The 19,058-nt window shown below is 38.4% G+C and overlaps 1 protein-coding gene across 1 annotated transcript in view; it reads left to right on the top strand.

Moving 5' to 3' along the window:
- Positions 1-1,435: 1,435 nt before the first annotated feature.
- Positions 1,436-19,058, top strand: part of LOC103773894 (protocadherin Fat 4-like) — a gene marked incomplete at its 3' end in the record, with an annotated part of 38,953 nt that continues 21,330 nt past the window's right edge. Inside the window, exons 1-20 of the mRNA XM_008941275.1 lie at positions 1,436-1,505; positions 3,474-3,545; positions 6,134-6,294; positions 7,319-7,363; positions 7,553-7,651; positions 7,970-8,059; positions 8,712-8,822; positions 9,518-9,634; positions 10,282-10,372; positions 10,916-11,028; positions 11,262-11,435; positions 11,906-12,034; positions 12,295-12,450; positions 13,464-13,644; positions 14,340-14,473; positions 15,448-16,392; positions 17,402-17,527; positions 17,665-17,922; positions 18,218-18,316; positions 18,422-18,594. Coding sequence (XP_008939523.1) covers positions 1,436-1,505; positions 3,474-3,545; positions 6,134-6,294; positions 7,319-7,363; positions 7,553-7,651; positions 7,970-8,059; positions 8,712-8,822; positions 9,518-9,634; positions 10,282-10,372; positions 10,916-11,028; positions 11,262-11,435; positions 11,906-12,034; positions 12,295-12,450; positions 13,464-13,644; positions 14,340-14,473; positions 15,448-16,392; positions 17,402-17,527; positions 17,665-17,922; positions 18,218-18,316; positions 18,422-18,594 — 3,344 coding nt within the window. The remainder of the gene's footprint in view (positions 1,506-3,473; positions 3,546-6,133; positions 6,295-7,318; positions 7,364-7,552; positions 7,652-7,969; positions 8,060-8,711; positions 8,823-9,517; positions 9,635-10,281; positions 10,373-10,915; positions 11,029-11,261; positions 11,436-11,905; positions 12,035-12,294; positions 12,451-13,463; positions 13,645-14,339; positions 14,474-15,447; positions 16,393-17,401; positions 17,528-17,664; positions 17,923-18,217; positions 18,317-18,421; positions 18,595-19,058) is intronic.

Below are 19,058 nucleotides of genomic sequence, written 5' to 3'. Positions count from 1 at the left end.
CTGCTGACTGAGGTCCCAGAAGATATTGAAGCCTCTTTGCTTTTGCTGTGATTTGGAACATCCAAAAGCAGATCTTTTATGAGTGGATTAAGATTCCAGCACATAAATATTTCCAGTGGTCAGGAGCAGTGGTTGCTAGAAGAACTTTCTGGTACAAATACCAGCTTGCACAGCCTCTGGCCTGGCTGTGATAGCACAAAGGTATGTGGTGCTGTTCAGTGAACTAGGTAAGGAAACAGCCTTTTTTCTTCTTCCCAGGAGGTATTTTGTGCACAGATCCATCTTCTATATTTTGCCACATAACTTTGCTAAGGCCTGGCCATCATGGACACAGGGAACAACTGGGCAGGGGAGGAAAAGTATGCCTGAGACTGGCCTATTGGTAATACCACTGCTTGTATAGTCATGGCTGGATGTGGCCTTTGTTCAGAGATGGTGCCCAGGAATGAACCTCTTTTGATGTATTTTTTTTAATTACTTCTCCTTGGATTGCTCCCACATTTCCATTTCAATTATTTAGCTCTAAGAAAGAACAGTGATAATTTTATTTTTAGTTACTATATGCAATTTGATTATATTTTGCATTTTATTGAGACAATGGTAATTACTTTAGTGTCCATGGTGACAAAATATGCTAGCACAAACATGAAGAGACCTTGGTCTGGCAGCAGTTTCCTTATTGTGTGATCAGTTGCTCCTTTGAATTAAAGGTGTATTTGCCTCCAAATGATTGAAACAAACTGCATGAGTAGCTGTATCACTTGTAGTCTTCGAAAGTTCTTTGCAAGCCTTTAGGGTCCTTTTTCCAGTTGTTTTTTTGAGGCAACTTAATGGAAGTGTAACGTTTTAACTGCCTGCTAACCCAATTTTCAGTGTCTATTATCTGTAAAATACTAGACATGCTGGAGAGGTGTCTGCTTCCATCACATCAAATATAACTACTGTTTTCACAACAGTAGTCCTGTACTCACTGCCTGTGGAACAGAGTTATGAGAAGATCTCTACTGTTGTTATGAGGGGCACTGCTGGTCCCTGTGCCTTCTGACACCCCATTTAGTTTTCTTTCTTGGGCAGTATGTAGGTTTCTCTCATATCAGTTACAACATCTTGCTAATTTATCTTCTGCATCAAATATGAAAAGAAAAACAGGCAGCTATTTGTGCTGTATTAGAAAAAGTGATGTTTCCTTGTTGGTTGATTTTTATTGCCCAAAAGGGACTTTGATCTCACCAGCTGAAAGTGATAAGAGTGTTACATAGTCTGTGGATTGCTCTTAAAGGCTTATTCCAGTCTTTTGCCACCTTCTCTCTGAAACATTTGTCAAGATAACAACTAACTTAGGATATGGGGAATGAAATGATTCTGTGCAAGTATTGTATATGAGAAACGACCACCTGGTTTTGCCTTCACTAGGATATTTTTTTGTGTAGTGCACATGGCTCTTCCTAGATCACTGGTTTTTGCTTTGTTCGGCTGGGTGACATTCATCTGTCTTGATGCACAAAGTAAGTAGTGTTATTTTTATACATGCTCGTGAGTCTGTTCCTGTTTTGACTGAAATTGCACAAAATTAAATTTATTAAATTCATATAAATCACAATCCTAGAAGTTTAAAACGTGTTGGTCTGTTAACTGTTAAAATAACAACATCTAAACAGCCAATCATCTTCTCAGCGCCCATGGAAAGTCTGGACTTGGAGAGACTTTGCAATCACAAGCTGAAAACCACTGCTCTTGAACATACACTGGGTTTTTACAAGTTCTCTGTGAACTTTTTCCAGGTTTGGTTGTGTTATATCTGCAGCAGACATTAAATGAAATAGCTAAGTTGAAGCTGAGCCCAAGGATGTATAGTTTTGAAGTGGATGTATAGTTTTGAAGTGGATGTATAGTTTTGAAGTGGATGTGTAGTTTTGAATTCCTTGCTGCTGTTGTACTGCTAAATGAGATTGGTGTTACCATGTTTACATCTGGTACTTGTTGCAGTGGTAAGGACTCCATGAAAAGTTCTCTTTGGTGTATTGAAGAGAGGGCTTCCAGAAAGTGGCAACTGTGACGTCCATTAGCTGAACCTGGGAGCAGAAACAGTCTCTGCATGCACAAGTCTAAACTTGGGGCCTTAATATGATTTTGGTCCTCCAGCCTTCCTGGAGAATCTTTACACCAGTGAAAATGCTCGAGTGTCTCCCCTTTGTTCCTGATAGCTCAAGAGGATGGCTGAGGGAACTTTCTTCTTTGTGAGCAAAGCAAAAAGGGGTTTTATTTAATATTATTGAATTGACTTTATTCAACTGTAATGTAACATTTCAATCACTTAGAAGCTTCCAGTTTTTTGATATTTTTCAGTAGTCCCTGCTTTCCAAAGTAGGCTTTTGAATACTTAAGGGATGGAGGCAGCAAATTAGATCCATAACCAGCAGCTGCTGACTGTGGAAGTGTTCTCTAAGGTTTTGTTCAGTTACTTGTGTAGAAATCTATCTGCTGCTCACTGACAAAGGAGATCCTACAGAGTGGTACAAATACAAAGACATCTACTTAGCCAGGCAAAAATAGCCCACTGCTTCTTTTCCCACCTACCACTGTGAGTATATAGTAAGGGTGGCAAGGAGAAGAGTGGGGACACTCTTAGCATGGGTGCAAACCCACACAGAAGACCACAAAAGTTGCACTGGTGTCTTTAAGAACATAGATTGCACTATGGCAGCTTTGCTGAGTAATTTTGGTGAGGGAAGGAGGCAAAAAATCTGGTGATTTTAGGGATTTCTCTGTGTGTAGTTTGTAGATCTAGGAAAAAAGTCTCAGTTTTCATCACAGGGAGAAAATGCAGAGAGGTGTCACTGAGGTACAGTAAAGCCTTTATTAAAGCCACTTCTCAGGGTAAAATCTGTACTTCAAAAGTGTCAACTTCCATAAAAGTTTAAGAATAAATTTCAGGTAAGTCTCTCAATGTGGCTTTACCCTAAGCTCTTAGCTTCTTGCTGACATTTCAGTGTGAATAGCTCTGTGCTTACAGTTTTCTTGGGAGTAGAAAAGGTTTCCAAGGCCAGGGTACAAAAGCAGTTTCGATTATGTTTTCCGCAGACATTTTAGTGGGAAAAGAGTGATTCATTATTGTCAGGCAATAAAGCCAAGTTCTGGTCAGGGTACAAAGGAAGGACAATTCTGGAGACAGATATTTTCACATCCTTTTTTTGATAGCTGCTTTTTAAGTTGGAAAGTCCTTCATTGTAGACTATTTTTAGGCAAGGATAGACTGAGTCCGAGACACCATCACTTACCTACTCCCTAATTATGTTATATTGGTTTAAACACTGAAAATTGTATCAAGGTGCCACCCTAATAAATATCTTTCAGCTTAATTTGAACTAGTTTGTTTATCTGGTTTTGTATAACATAAGGTTTTTTTACCTTCTCCTATTTCTGGAAGTAGTTCCTCTGTGTCATTTGTACGTGACTTTTCCTTTTCTTTTTAGAAACCACAAGTATAAATTGTGACACAATACCCAGCCCACTCGTGCTGTCAAGCTTTTTGGATGAATATGCAGGTAAAATCATGATTCTACCCTAGAATTGTCTGATTTGCTCCCTAACGTGCATAGTGCTTTAGTACTTCATGTAGTCAGTGTAATTCATAATGCATCTCTATTATTAATTGATTTACAATAGTCTTCATGGCTGGATGCAGCAGCTGCCTACGTGGCATACTGATCAGTACAACAAATAGACATAAACCCCCAAATTCCCTGATCTAAAGATCTCACTGTCTGAACAGGCAGAGCAGGCAAATAGGAAACAAGTACAGAAAAATTAATGGATGTTTACAGTTTACCTTGTCCAGTCAGCACAGAAGAGCTGGTCTCTTCCTTCCCTCCTCCATGAGAGGGAACCATTGCCACCACAGTCCCGCTCTGCTCCAAACTGGAGGCTCTCTGAAAGCCAATTTTTTGTTTTGTTGGGGAGGCAGGGACAGGAATAGAGGTGCAGAGGAACAAGCAGGCTTGCAGTACAGGAACTCCAGGATCAATGCTGGCCATTCCATACGTTTCCATTACCTAGTCTGGCTTTCTTTGTTAGTGTAGCATGCTCTGTATTACTTTGAGGGTTGTTTAATTTGTGCAGCCTGACAGGGTTAATGTTCATTTATCCCTACATTTGCCTTGGAGTCCTTCTTGACTTGGAGAAAAAATCTCACACTGGGGGAAATACAGTGACTTCAAGAGGGCACAGTTTGTGGTTTTTTTTGTGTGTGTATTTACATTGCAAATGCAGTACAGAGGATAACTCCCTCTTTCTTTCCTCCCACCACTGACCAGAGAGGTTACTATTGTTAGCTAAATGGTAGGGCTGTTGTCTGTGACTATGCTGTTGTCTGTTAGAGGCAGCCCCAAGTCAGGAGTTGACTTGCTTAATGGAAATGCAGCAATCTCACAGGGCAAAGTGTTGGGTAATGGCCAAAACGTTCCCTTCAGGTTGTCTGTTAGAGGCAGCCCCAAGTCAGGATTTGACTTGCTTAATGGAAATGCAGCGATCTCACAAGACAAAGTGTTGGGTAATGGCCAAAATGTTCCCTTCAGGACATGTCATAACCCTTAGGATCTCATGTACCTGCTGAAATGCCTGTAATGAATAAGCAAGAGGGACAACCAGCTTTGGTTTTTCCTAGCACTTCCTATTTGTCAGGCTGCCTCCATTGGACAGAATACTATTTCTTGGGCAGCTGCTTGACACTTGTCTGAATGTATCCAGCTCTGGATGGAGGATTAGAGGGTATATCAGCAGATTTTTGTTTTCCTACAATGTTTTCTTCCAGGAGTTTCAGCACTGCACACAATAGTGTGATAGCTCACAACGCCGTGCCCCTGAGACACAGCCCAGTTCTGAGTTTTCTTCCAGGAGTTTCAGCACTGCATACAACAGTGTGATAGCTCACAACGCTGTGCCCCGGAGACACAGCCCAGTTGTTCTGTGCTTACTGCCATCTGACTGGACTTTCTCCTGTCACACAATCATAGCCCAGTATCTCTGGGCTGGTAGCTGACAGCAGTTCAGACACTCCCTGCTCTGTACCATTCCTTTAGGCACTTAGAGACCAAGACCACAAGTCTGCATATGGAGATCAGACTGTTACAGCCTGAATTTGTAGTGCTGGAGTACAAAAATGATGAAGTAGGGAAGAAACACAGCTAACAAGTTTCCTGAAGATCATGGGAAATATTTGGGATGTTCAGGAAAGATTTTGGAGGGGAGAAGAGAGATTATGGGTTTGCAATCCAGACAATGTGTTCCTCGAGAAGATAAATTTTATTTCATAAACACAAATATCTTGATGTGAGTGAGGTAACTTTATTTAATAAAATTTCTAGTAGCACCACACTGGATGGTTTAAAAGGATGCATTTCAAACATAGGTTTGGTGTTTAACCAAGCAGGTAATACACTCACTCCTGAAATGATAGTGACTCTAATATGAATCATTATAATTACAGATAACAAGTTTTAATATTTTCAAGAGAGTAGCTCTTAAATGCATGGTTGTAGAAAATCACATTCAAATTGACTCAAAGGTGGCATTGTTCTCTGTTTCAGTGTTTTGTACATAGAGGAACAGATCCAAGGAGGGGCTGTACACTTATAGTCTGTACCAAAATCACAATTTAAACAACCACAAGCCTGAATCCAGACTCACACTGGATTCTAACTTCTTAGTAGATTGAGCTAAGAGAGATGAAATGCTTTTGTGCTTGGAAAATAGTAACACTCATCCCATGCAGCCCTGGCTAGCCTCTCACTGATTTTTATTATGTTCACTGACTGATTACAATGTGATTGTGTTTTCACACTCAAATGGTGGAAATTTAGGTGTAAATTATGCCAAACTTTTTAATTCTGGACATATTGATACAGAGTGTGGATATACTGGAAAAAGGGGGTTTGTGTGATTTTAAAAACACATCAATACACGTGTGCACAGCACTTAAGGGGACTTTAACAGATCTCATCATTTAGCTGAAAATGCCAAAATAATATAAAATGTAACCAAAGGTAACCAGTAATCTAGTTGTCAAGGCATATGAAGCCAGCCTATGGATTTCTTTCTGCTAAAGCAATCTAATTTGTTACATTGTCTCTTTCAGGTGATATAGAATGGATTACAAATATTCCACCCGATGTAGATTTGAAATTAAGAGAGTATCTGTTCCCTGAACACTTAGAGTATGTGGAGCTGGTATATCATCCTGGATCCAAAAATGCAACAGTCAGGACTCTTAAGGCACTGGATGTTGATTCTATTGAGGTATTCTTTTCACTGGATGCAAAACCTAGATATAAATGTTTTCTTGACAGGTGAAAACCAGCAGCACTTAGACATAAGTTTTAATTCTTTGTTCTCTCACGATACATGTTGGTATCTCAAAAAAAAAGTGGCTCATCAGAAAGAGCAGCAGAGACTTTCAGTATCTACCTCTCAGTAATATCTGTTAAAAAATCTTCAGTCTCCTATAACTGTAAACTATCTGGCACCTGACAGTCAGATTCTTTCCTAATCACCTATTGTCACTTGTAATGAAAGGTGCACGTACACAGTTATGATAGGTGTCACTTTTCTTAAAACTCAGCTCTCACCAACAGGAATTATTTCATCAAAGCCAGATGGATCAGATATCAACCCTTAATCCTATGAATATTTACACAAGTGCTTATCTTCACACACGAGTAGATCCGTTGCCCTCTGTTGGTTGGTGCACAAAAGGACAGGTCCTCCTCCTGAGGCCAGTCTTGCTCTGTAGGACTATCAAGAATCTGTAGAACAATGTTAATGTTATTCCTGGCCAGTTCTGCAGAGTAAGTGAAGGCTATTTTTTTATAGAAGTACTTTTTCAGAGTAGCACTGAATTTGACAAACTTGAACCACAGAGTTTTTTAAAAACAACTGTTCCAATCAAGACCTCTAATTGATGAAAACCTACTTAGAACTTTTACGTTCGCATTTCTCATTTGGGTATTTTCCAAAAGGGTTTAAACACTCTTTAGGCTTCTTACACATATTCTCCTTTTGTGTGTCAGTTTTCTGTCAGGGAGAACAGTCAGGTAGAGGGATGGTGGGTGGATACCAGCAGCAGATGAATGGCAGCCAAATAAACTTTACAATTAATGATCAATAATGACTTTGCTACATAAGGAGGGTGTTTTGGCACAACACACCTGAGGATTCAAGTACTAGAAGCTGTTTTGTGTAATTTTGACATAAATGTTCTTTGACCACCATATTAGGATATTATATATTACAATATTTATTTGCTTTTTTTGTTAATTTTTAGAGTGACCATCTCTTCTATGCTGTTGTTTGCCAAAGGTTTGGAACAGTAAGTAAAAGTCATGTTTTATCAACTGTATTTTTTGTGGAAGTTTAATGGAAATGATTATTTTCTGAAATGCTATTTCACTTAAAGGTGTGATGCAGGGAGGTAAGAGTACCTTGTAGAAATTACATTTGTTTAAACATGTCTCACTGCTGTCATTTCTGACATGTCTTTGCTTCTCTCATTACAAAGATTAATGAGGTAGAGAACCCACGGGACTTACTCTTACAAGATGTAAATGACAATTCTCCAGAATTTAACCAAACTCACTATAGTGCTTCTCTATCAGAGGTAGGTTATGGCAAATGTTAATATTTTTTCTTGTGGTGTTTTAACGTTACTTTTTGGGGCCAAAATCTAAGAGGTTCTAATGTGCCCATGCTGATGCTAGATGACTACATGCACTGTTATGGGACTTTGAACACCTTCCTGTGTGTGGGGAGAGGGGTGGCTGGGTTGCATGTACAGCAGGAGGCGTGGGGTGAAGAGGAAACATTCAGCTACCCAACCTAAAATGGAAACTGGAAGTTGGAGGTGGCACATCTTTCTTGCCCAAAGTTAGGAAGGATACCAAAAAGAGGCTTGTGACTCGATCTTTATTTCCTCTAGGTGTCTGCAATAAACTCAGTGGTTATAAAAGTGGAAGCAGTGGATAAAGATTATTCACCTTTGTTGAACCTCATTACTTACAGTCTTTGGGTGAGTGCTCTTTGTTTGTCAGAGACTGTGAGCACCAGTCTACATTTCATACCAAGTAGAGCTCTCTTGTACTGTGCAGTTAAGATTACAAATCTGGAAAAAGCATCAGAAAGACCATTTAAAATTAGAATGTATACCACAGGATCAGCCTAACATGCAGTGAGCCCTTAATCCTGTTTCTTAACATTTCATGGCACTCTTCAGCTACAGCTAAGGAACTTGGTGGTCCTTTTTAGAAGCAGGAGTGAAACAGCTTCCCATCTTTTTAAAGTTTGCATTTGATTTGCTGTCGATCTCCAGTCCTGCTGAGGTCTATGTTCAAGCCACCTGAAGTAAGATTATTTCAATTAACTTTAGATATCTGCAGTGGAAATCTTCACATCTGAGCTTGCTGCCTTTGCTCATGTGATAGCTGGTGAAGGGAAGCTGATGCCATGGTCTGCTTGAGTTATTGACTGTAAGATGAGATAAATTTGATAGGAAGTTTAATGGCACTGATGGGAGAGGCAATAGAATGTGTTGAAGATGATCAGCATTTTCCTTTCCAGTGCTAGTGTTTGAGAGATTCCTGGTACTTTATGAAGATTAGTCAAATAACAAAGGTGAAAAGATGTATTAATCATGTAAAATATGTGATTTATTCATTTAATAGGGTCCAAACTCTGATTACTTTTATATAAGGGAAGGAGATGGAAACATCATGGTGAATAAAAAACTGGATTACAACAAGATCAACCTTTTCAATTTAACAGTCCAAGCAAAGGTATGTTATAAATAAAAGAAGAATAAGAACCATGGTAGTTTTACAATGATATTTTCTTTGTTCTAACATCCCAGTTTCTACAAAGTTACAGCTTGGGGAGTTGCAGAGACAATTTTTGGCTTAGCATCTTGATGTATACTGTGGATGAAGTAGCATATCCTGAATATTTGAGCCATTGTTTAAGTCTCCCCTCAAATGACAGCCCGTTTCCTTCTGTATTTCTTTAAATGTGTATATTGTACATATTTATTCTCCACTATTCTAACTATTCATTCTGGTAGATCTGTCCTATTTTTCCTGCATCTTACCACCTGCAGTCTTTTTGTGCTTGTTTTTTTTTGAGATTTGAATGTTTTCAGTTCTTTGTAGAACTAAGAAATCATTTTGCCATGTTGATTGTGGTATCTAGCAAATACTACAGCTGCAGCAAATGGACTGTTCCTACCCTCTGCATGGTGCTACTGTGTAACACCTGCCTGATATAAAATGAATAACTAAGAGCAATTATTTTTTTGATAGTATTATTCCTAGAAGTAGATTTCTAGAAATGGAAAAATCTGACAGGGTGAGAGTTCTGAGGTGAAAAATGCTTAGACACTACAAAGCACATACAACAATGTTCTCCTGTGTTTTCCACTGAGAAACAGCTAGTTCATTACAATGTTTTTTCTTTTATTCTTTCTTTTGGAATCCAGGAAAGATTTGGAAACAACAGTGGTACTGCATCGTTACTGATTCACATACAAGATTATGATACATTGAACCCCTATTTCAGTCAGTCAGTGTACAATGGAAGAATCAGTGAAAAACAGGTAAAAGCTTTTCACTGAATGCTGCAAACATAAATAAGTTATTCCTGCCCACAACCCTTTTCTTTCAAGGTTTTTTTCATTACTGAAGCTTAAGATGGAGAGCTGCTTTGTTTTGTGCTAACTGATGAATTGCAAGGTATAGTATAACCAAGTAATCCACTAAAATTAAAATGGTTCATTATCTTCTTGATTATCCCAATTTCTTTATCATTCTCTTCATGTTACATATTTTAAACCACTGCTGCTTTTGCTGTTATACCTTTGGTGTCTCTTTTGTTAGAAGCTCATCTTTAATTGCCTGAAAGGAATCATTTTAGATCTTCTAAGAAGTTTTTATCTGTTAAATAAATTACTGTTTTTATTAGGGCTGTAGTGTAGTCCTGCATATTGTTTTCTAGGAGAGGAATGGAACTGAAATATTTGGTGTTCTTAACATGAATCCTGTCAGTAATTACTGCTTCATAGGCTGGTGTTTCTCAAACACAGTGTAACCATTAAATATCTTGGTCATCATTTTTTTCTGTAAAGCATGTGTGGCAGAGAGAGAAATTTTTCTGGATTCCAGTGATTGCATACATGTTTATTGATTAATGAACAATTTTATGTGTATTTTTTTCAAGTTAAGCAAGTTAATATCTGTTTTCTAGTTGGGTCCTCTGGCTATTCTCCCAGAGAAGATATTGGCTAAAGATGGAGACAGAGGTATAAATGAAAAAGTGCTTTACAGCATCAAGCTAGGTAAGAGCCTTTATTTTCTTCTAGACATTTACAGAGCAATTTATGACATCTATGTTACTAAGGAGAATAAGGAAGTCCAGTGTACAGTCAGATGTCTTAACTGCCTCCATCTTCACTACAGTGCTGCTTCATGAGCTAAATCAGCCTAATTTCAACCATTATAGCAAGGTCCAACTATCTTAAAGATGTTTAGATGTTCTTAACCTCCCTCAAATAAACAATTTGTGGTTCAAAGTGTAAGTTGGTTTAGAGGCTTCCATTTCATCAAAGGGTTTCTATTGAGGACCATCTAGAGAGATCAATTCCATCAGGAGCTTTTCCTTCTTCTGAGAGAATTGCTAAAAGCCTGTGAGATGCTTCATTTGAGTGAATTTCCTACAAATTGTTTTGCAGACAGAATATTTGAAAAAAAAAAAACCACCTTTATCTGGAATGTCTTCTCATTTTTGCTGTGGCTGAGAAGACAACAGCTATAAAAAGGACAGATGAAACTTACTGTTGTGGTTCATTCTCATTAACCCACTGCAATCTGTTGTTTTTCAGTGAAACCCCCGGACTTCAGCAATAACTTTTTAATCCATGCTGACACTGGAGTATTAGAAGTAAAGACTGCAATTGATAGAGAAGAATGTCCATATCTTGTTGTGGGCATTCAGGTAGTGACTGTTTTAGAATTCAGTGTGTTAATGCTTAGTCTCAATTTCATAAAATAATATGTGAATCCGTACTGCTGTATTTCTCATAGTAAAGTTAAAGGGCAGTTGGTATCAAGGTTGTTTAAAACACAACATAAATCTATGTTGAGTCTATGCAGTCGTGTCCTTGTGCTAAGCTGGAATGACTCCTTTACCAGGGTATGGAATTAACAGCTACAAACTCTGTTTTCTAGGCAACTCAGCAAGACAATATTTTCAAAACAACTGATGCAGTGGTTCTGGTTACTGTTGAAGATGTGAACGACAATCCTCCAGTACTGTCACAATCAAGTTACAATGTCTCAATTCCAGAAAATTTCCCAAATGGGATGGAAGTTCTTCAAGTCACAGCTGTTGACAAAGATGAGGTAAAATGACAATGTCGTTATGGTTGCTACAAATACTGTACTTTTGAAATCTGATATAAAATGCCTTGGCATTATACAGATATAGCAAATAGTATGGTTGACTTTTTTTTCCTGACTACCTAAATATGTTTAAGCAAGACAAACTTAATTTCACTTCTTCAAGGGGTAGAGTACTGCAGCTGAAAAATAAATTTTGTCTCTCTCTGAAGCTCCTATTGTTTACAAAAGGCCCCAAACATGAAAATGCAGAAGTACAAAATGGATGCAAAGCTGCATGTTTTCCTCAGCCTCTGTGGTTTTTCTTCCATGTTGTTTGCTCCTCTCCCTTTATTTTTTGAGGGGCAGGTAGGAACTGTAACCTCAATTAAAGCAGAATATTAAATACTCTTCACCTGGAAAATAAGAAGAAAACATCCTAAGGGACTAGATCAGTGTTTGTTGTATTTAATAAGTATCATTGCTGTTTGCAGGGAGGCTTCCAGGGAACATTCAGTCTCCATCCAGCTGACAGTCCCTTCCAGCTGAGTCGAGCTGGGATCCTAACTGTGAGGAACTCCACACTGTTGGACAGGGAGAGAAAACCATCTTTTCACCTACAGGTATTAAAAATAAGCCTACTCCTTCCTGAAGCAACCCGAGGCAATTGGGTGATACCTGATCTGTCCCAGCAAGAACCTGATTATGTGATATGGATCACCAGCTTATTTGAAGGATCAAATCCAGACTTTCCCATTAGAACTCTCTGGAGTGAAATACCACTAGTGATACACCTTACTCAGCTTGTAATTGTTCATCTTTCTTACTACTTATGGAACATGCATCTGAACAAAGCAATAATGTTACTGCATCATTTTTAAAGGTCACTGCTAGAGATCATTTGTCACCTTATGATGAGGTAAACTCTACAATCAATATAGTGTTGCTAGATGAAAATGACAACAGCCCAACTTTTAGAGGCACGCCATATAGACAAGAGATTTTCATCAACATGACTGCAGGAATGTCCATTCTTCAGGTACTAGAAGTTCTAAGTAAAAATGGCATTTTGATGAGTTGGATGTGTGCACAAGTCCTTGTTTAAATTTGTGTAGTGGCCCTGTTGAATAAGGGATCTTTTCTGAACTCCTCTGAGACCAGAAACAATCCACCTTTCATTTAGAAGTTCACACTTGTTGCTATTGCAGAATCACAGTGTCCTGGAGGCTCTAACTGTATCAGAGAACAAATGATAAAAGGATTTTTATTCTTGATCTTAGATGCTGTGCACTATCTTGAATTCCATAAACATATCTCAGAAAATAAGATTGGATTTAGTTGTTAATGAAAGATTTGATCTAGTTGTGTTTAATGAAAACTGAGTGTTGTTAAAGTACAGATACTGAAATAATATTAAAAAGTTTTGAAAGGCTGCTGAATACTGAAGCATTGTGGATAATTTTTAGGTATGGTCTACTTATTTTTTAAGGTGATAAACCAGTTAACCAAATAAAACAGGAAACCAAGACAAAAATCACTTCAGGAGCTGAGATCTATAGGAATTGACTATCAAAACTCATACCCAGGTGTACTGATTTAATGGCTCCTGAAAATTCTAGCTCTGGTGACTTTGGAATTACTATGAAACAAGCTTTCTGCAATACAGTCTTGCTGTCCTTCACATGAGTTCCACAGGGGCAGGATTTTGCTCCTGCTACTGGAATGATATTGTGTGTGCATCAAAGAGCAAACATCTTGCTGAGGTTTAACCCAGGAATCATATAGGAAGCCAACAGTCAGTTAGAGGTATAACTGGATTTTATTTTAATTTTAAATTTTATTTTTAGTGTGGCTATATTTAGCTGATTTTTATAGATATAAAATTATCCAGACTTACTATTTGTAATAAATGAAAGGAGGAAAAGAACCCTCACAACCAATTCCTAATTGTCTTCTACCTGAACAATCTTCTCTGCAAACTAGACAGGAATACACAATTCTGTGTTGCTTGAGAACAAGGAACAAGAGTAAAATGATTTTCTTTTTCTCCAGGTTGCTGCTGATGATCCAGATGATGGTATAAATGGAGAGATAAGCTTTATCTTAGCTGGTGGCAATGAAGATGGATACTTTGAATTAGATACATCCACAGGACAAATCAGTTTAAAAACAGTAATCCCATTAGGAGTCAACCAGCTTAAGAACTTTGTTTTGTGGGTAACAGCTATTGATGGTAAGACAAGATTTTAGTAGAGGTCAACATAGCCATGCCCAGTGATGGGGTTTGGTTTTGTACAGTTTTTTTACTTGAAGAAATGCTGTCAAAATAGGTTCCCTGATTTTATTTTTAAAATACCATATATATATAAACTAAGCAACTCACATTTTCTGTTAACTTAATTACAGACTGGTATTGAATACAGAGATAGAGGCACAAGCTAGGAATTTGTAACTCAGACATCAGTTGACGGAGTAAAATGAAAGTAAAATGTGATGAGTGGATTGATCTTTGTTTGCACATCCATGTGGCTATCAAAAAACTAAAAATGGAGATGCCCAAGCCATTTTTAGGACAAACAGCATTACCTTAGCCATATTTATTGAGTTGGGTTTTTTTTTTGTTTTAAGAGTAGCACAGTTATTCTTCCTCAGAGTTAAATGGGTACTGGGGGAAACACAGTTACAAAGAGATTCACCAGTCCATCCTTTGTCTGTGCTAATATTGTTTTATGTGTTCAGGTTCATATGTTATAACCCCCAATACATGAAACACTGCTCTTGGTTAGGACTTCTCAGCAATACCATAATAGTAGTAATGAGGATTAAAAAAAGGTTTAAAAAATCAGTGCCAGTGGGAAAATATGAGGTTCTTTTTAGGCAGAAGGTATTTTGTGCATCTGCTGGGAGATGGTTTTCTTTTGCTTGCAGGTGGAATGATTCCAAGAAGTTCATCAGTGCCAGTACAGATCTTTGCAGTTGGAGATTCCAGACCACGGTTTATTCAGAAAACATATAATGTGTCTGTGCAAGAGGAGCTAGAGGGTCCTGTTGTTGTAACAAGAGTAAGAACAGCTATATTCTATCACTTGTATAAGACATGACAGCTACAGGAAAATCCTGTAATGTGTGTGCTTTACATGCCCATATCCCTCTGAGTTATGGATAACTAGATGTTGTGTTTTCTTCCCTGCATACCAGGCTTCACGTACATACTTACAACATTCCTCAGATGAAGTCTATCATCTATGAAGCCTATTCCTTTCATTGCAAACCTTTAAACAGCATCTGCTACCATTTAACATTTAAAAAACACACAAAAAAATAAACAAAGCCAACCAAACAAAAAACCATCAGTCCCCACTGCCCAACCAAACCAAATAAACCCAAGAACTGCTGGAGAAAGTAAACTTCCATGCTTAGCCCTTTGTTGACTTTGGACATTCTCCAAAGCCAAAGGCTAAGATAGGCAATATTCACTCATCTGTTGGTGATAAATCTAAAACCCCATGACATAATATAGCTAGGAAATGGAGACTTCCCCTCAGAGAACTGTCATAAAGGCATTTTCAAACAGGGCTCTAGAAATTGCTCCTCATTTTGATGAAAATATATCCAAACAGGCAGGCCACCAGAAGGCCCTGTGATAGCTCCTTCTAGATGCCATTCTGAAGACAGATGGGAAGTATGATACCAAAACAGTGAGAAGATAATACAGCTTATTGTTTAGATTTATTGGCTTCCAGAGTTAGTTAATTTTCCACTTTTTTCACATAGTGTAAGGCAGAACCAAAGCTTAAAGTGCAGCCTGTTGTTTTTATTATATATAGTATGTATTCACATTTCTGCATTAGTGATGTTCCAATAAGAGGCAGTCCTCTCCAGCTGTATTTGTATGTATATTGTGGCTTGATTTTTACTTCTGTTAATGGATAGAATTAGTAAAATTAGTTGGACATCATTAAAACCATTATTCCTTTTTAAACAGAGATTTATTGGTTTTAATTCCTGTATGGATAATATGCTGTATCTTACACAGGTAGAGTATGAAACTTTAAACCCCTATATCACAATTACATTTCAAGTACTGTCAGAGTCTGCTACATTTGACATCGATGTCAACGGAACCATCTCAACAAAAACCAAACTGGACTATGAATCCCAGAATAACTACACCCTAAATATTTCCTTGTCAGATGGAAATGCTACTGACTATGCAACAGTGTTTGTCAGGGTTACAGATGTCAACGATAACAGTCCTGTGTTTGCTGAGACCAGCACTACCATCAATGTTCTGGAGAACGTGCCAACTGGAGTTGCTCTCACCAGTGTGTCAGCTACAGATGTGGATGAGGGCTTTAATGGGTTAGTGGTTTACACTCTGAAAGGTGGAGAAGGAAAAATGGATATTAATACCTCGGGATCAATTTTGCTGGAAAAGGAAGTGGACAGAGAAGAACAAGGCTTCTATAACTTATTGGTGATTGCCAGTGACCAAGGTCAACCTGCGCTGTGGACAGCTCTCAATCTGACAGTCATCGTTGATGATGTGAATGACAACCCTCCAGTCTTCTCATCAAGTGTATATGAAGTGAGTGTCCCTGAAAATGAAGTGATTGGAAAGGCACTGCTGACAGTATCTGCTACTGATCTGGATGCAGGGGAGAATGCCCTCGTCAAGTACAGAATTGTTAGCCAGCAACCTCCGACCTCCTCGCCGGTGTTCCGTGTCAATTTGACCACAGGCCAGCTCAGCCTGAGCCAGCAGCTGGATTATGAAACCATAAAGCAACTTGAAGTAAGAGTGGAGGCATCAGATGGAGGGCAGCCAAGTCTCAGCAGTCAAACACGGGTCGTGGTGCACGTACTAGACGTCAACGATCACCCACCAGAATTCAACCAAGCAGCTTATGATGTGTTTGTGTTTGAAAACCTACAAAAGGGTAGTCCTATCTACACATTCAGTGTTACTGACAAGGATGAGGTAGGTAACAAATTAACCCCATCCTGATAAATCAAAATGACATGGCATTCTCTATCAGACTGCAGAAAAGCAGAGCAATAGAGGGGCAAAGGGAGATTTTGGTTGGCAGTAAGTACATTTTGGGTCACAGAAACTTGTTTTCCATGGAGCCAGCAATAAAACTTCCTTAACCAAGGAAGTTAAGACCTTGTACAAAATACTTTATTGGCTACATCAGAGAAGCTAGAGTGAGCTTCTCCTCTTAGACATACAGAATCCAGCACAGAAGAGTTGTTTGCTTCCATGCACATGCATATGGGATGAATGCATGCAGATCACACCAGATAGAGAACAGATTTTTACTTCTTTAAGTTCTGTGTTATTGCTTACTATGTCAAAATAACCAATTTTGGATTCACATTGCTTGGCAACTTGCAGAACTCTATCTGAGAATATCTGTTGGTGTGTTTCTGTAGTGCAGTCAACATTCCCCAAGTTGTGCAAACCTTCAGGAGAAGGGCAATTTGTAAAGATGATACAGTTTCTTCTTCTTTAACAGGAAATTACCCAATTTCACTTTCATTTTATAAAAAGTTGTTTCTTTCTCTCCTTTTTTTTATAAAGAAATTTGACATGTAGCCATGTCACTGTTGAGCTGGTTTGGAGGAAGAGATTTACTATTTGCTGTAATATTCTTGCTCATGTTAGTTTTAAAGCAGCATAAATGCTTCTCCTGGTTCAGACTCCACTAAACTGTGTGTTGCTGCTGCTTGCATCATGGGAGAACTTTATGGAGGGAACATGAAGCACACAAATAGGGAAGCCCACAGGGGCTTTCATGTACCCTGATTTCTCTTTGCCAAAGTCCATTGTTCCTGTCATTCAGGGTGCAAGATTTTATTTATTAAACCTTGCAAAGCACTTGTATTTCTGTAATGAGAAGTCTTGTGAGAACTGTAAGGTATTAATAAGAATTTTTTTTAAACTTCATTTAAGATTAAAATGATGGATATTTATGTTTTCTTTTTAGGCTGGCTTTTCCCAGGGACACTTTGTCCATAACAGTACTTTGTTTACTGTGGATATGCCTGGAGTACTTTCACTACGGAATGACACAGAACTGGACAGAGAGACTACATCTACATTCACTTTACAAGTAAATCTGGGGACAGACTCTGCAGCTTTGGCTCATTTCTACTTCATCCCTTCAACCCCTTTTTTGTCTCTTTGTTAGATAGTTAAAATGGCAGCAGCGTGAACTAAAATTCCATTTTTGTTTTCTCTTTTTGGCAGATCTGGGCAGTTGATGCCAAAACGGATGGGTTTACTTCAAGTGCCTTGTTCCACATCACTGTTCTGGATGTGAATGATAATAACCCTGAGTTTCAGAAGCAGCCATACAGTTTTGCAGTTCTGGAAGGAGACTACGTGTTGCAGGCTCCTGCTAGGGTTGGACGTGTGGCTGCCTCTGATTTGGATGAGGGAGAGAACGCACGGATTACTTACTACTTATCAGCTGTGGATGGGGATAATCCCTGTAACATCCAACAGGTAAGGGTTTGGATATGCCAAAAATACTATTTAGACACTGCTTTTCATGCAGTTAGTTGACATAGTAAGATACATCTGGTGAAGAGAGTAGATAGTATCAAAACCAGTATGAGCTCTGTCGTTTGGAAATTTAAGTCAATGTCCAAAAACTAAGACATACTGGTCAGATGTTGCTTGGAATCTGAACTATATTTGTCCAAAGGAGAACAGATTTCAATCCCTCCTCTCTTTAGAGAACTTGATGTACAAGAGTTATCAAAATGACCTGTGCACTGAGCCATATTATCTTCTCTAGGATGGAACCATCTTGGTTAATGGCTATGTAGACCGAGAAGCAAAAGACAAGTATGAGCTGCTGCTGGTGGCTTCTGATAATGGAGTACCTCAAAGGCAGGTAATGGAGAAGGGCACATTCTTCTTTATTTGAAGCTTCCTTTTGTTAATAAATTCAACTGTTTGTGCATTTGCTGAATCATGGTTTTCTCCTGTCACACACCAGAATTTCACATATGTCAGCCTTCAAGTATTAGATGTGAATGATAACCCTCCTTGGTTTACACAAGCACAATACTCAGCCAGAGTACGTGTAGCAACAGCAGAAGAGGGAGTGTCTGTGCTATTCGTGTCTGCTACTGACCTTGACTCTGGGAACAACTCTGTTATTTCATACAGGTACATTTCTGTGAGGTTAATAAGTAGCTTGTGTTAAAGTGTCATAATCAGAATTTTTATTTCTCACAAAGTATTTTTATTGGTCATAAGAAGATAAGACCTGTTCATAGATATTTTACAAGCACTGTAATCAGTAATGATTTTCAAACCTGGGAAAAGGACAGTTGTTACTCTGTGGTTTAGAGCTGAGCTAATCATGATTACATCATAAGAAGGAGAATGCAACCACATGATAAACTTGGCAAGTTTAAAGTGACAGCTAAGGTTTGCTTGAATTGAATTTCTGAAATTTTAAGTAACATGTTGGAGTTTCTGAGGAAATAAATGAATCCATGATTCTCTCTTTTCATACATCTTCTGTTTTCTGAGAGGAAAAGATCAAGAAATACTAAGTTTTGTAATGCACTATGCATAAAAAAATTAACTGAGAAAGATTTTTGTATGAGGCCTGTATCACAGAAAAT

The sequence above is a fragment of the Merops nubicus genome, unplaced genomic scaffold (genome assembly GCF_000691845.1).
Source record: "Merops nubicus isolate BGI_N331 unplaced genomic scaffold, ASM69184v1 scaffold11785, whole genome shotgun sequence".
NCBI lineage: Eukaryota > Metazoa > Chordata > Aves > Coraciiformes > Meropidae > Merops > Merops nubicus.
The sequence above is the reverse complement of the archived record's forward strand: the minus strand, read 5'-3'. Positions and strand labels throughout refer to the sequence as shown.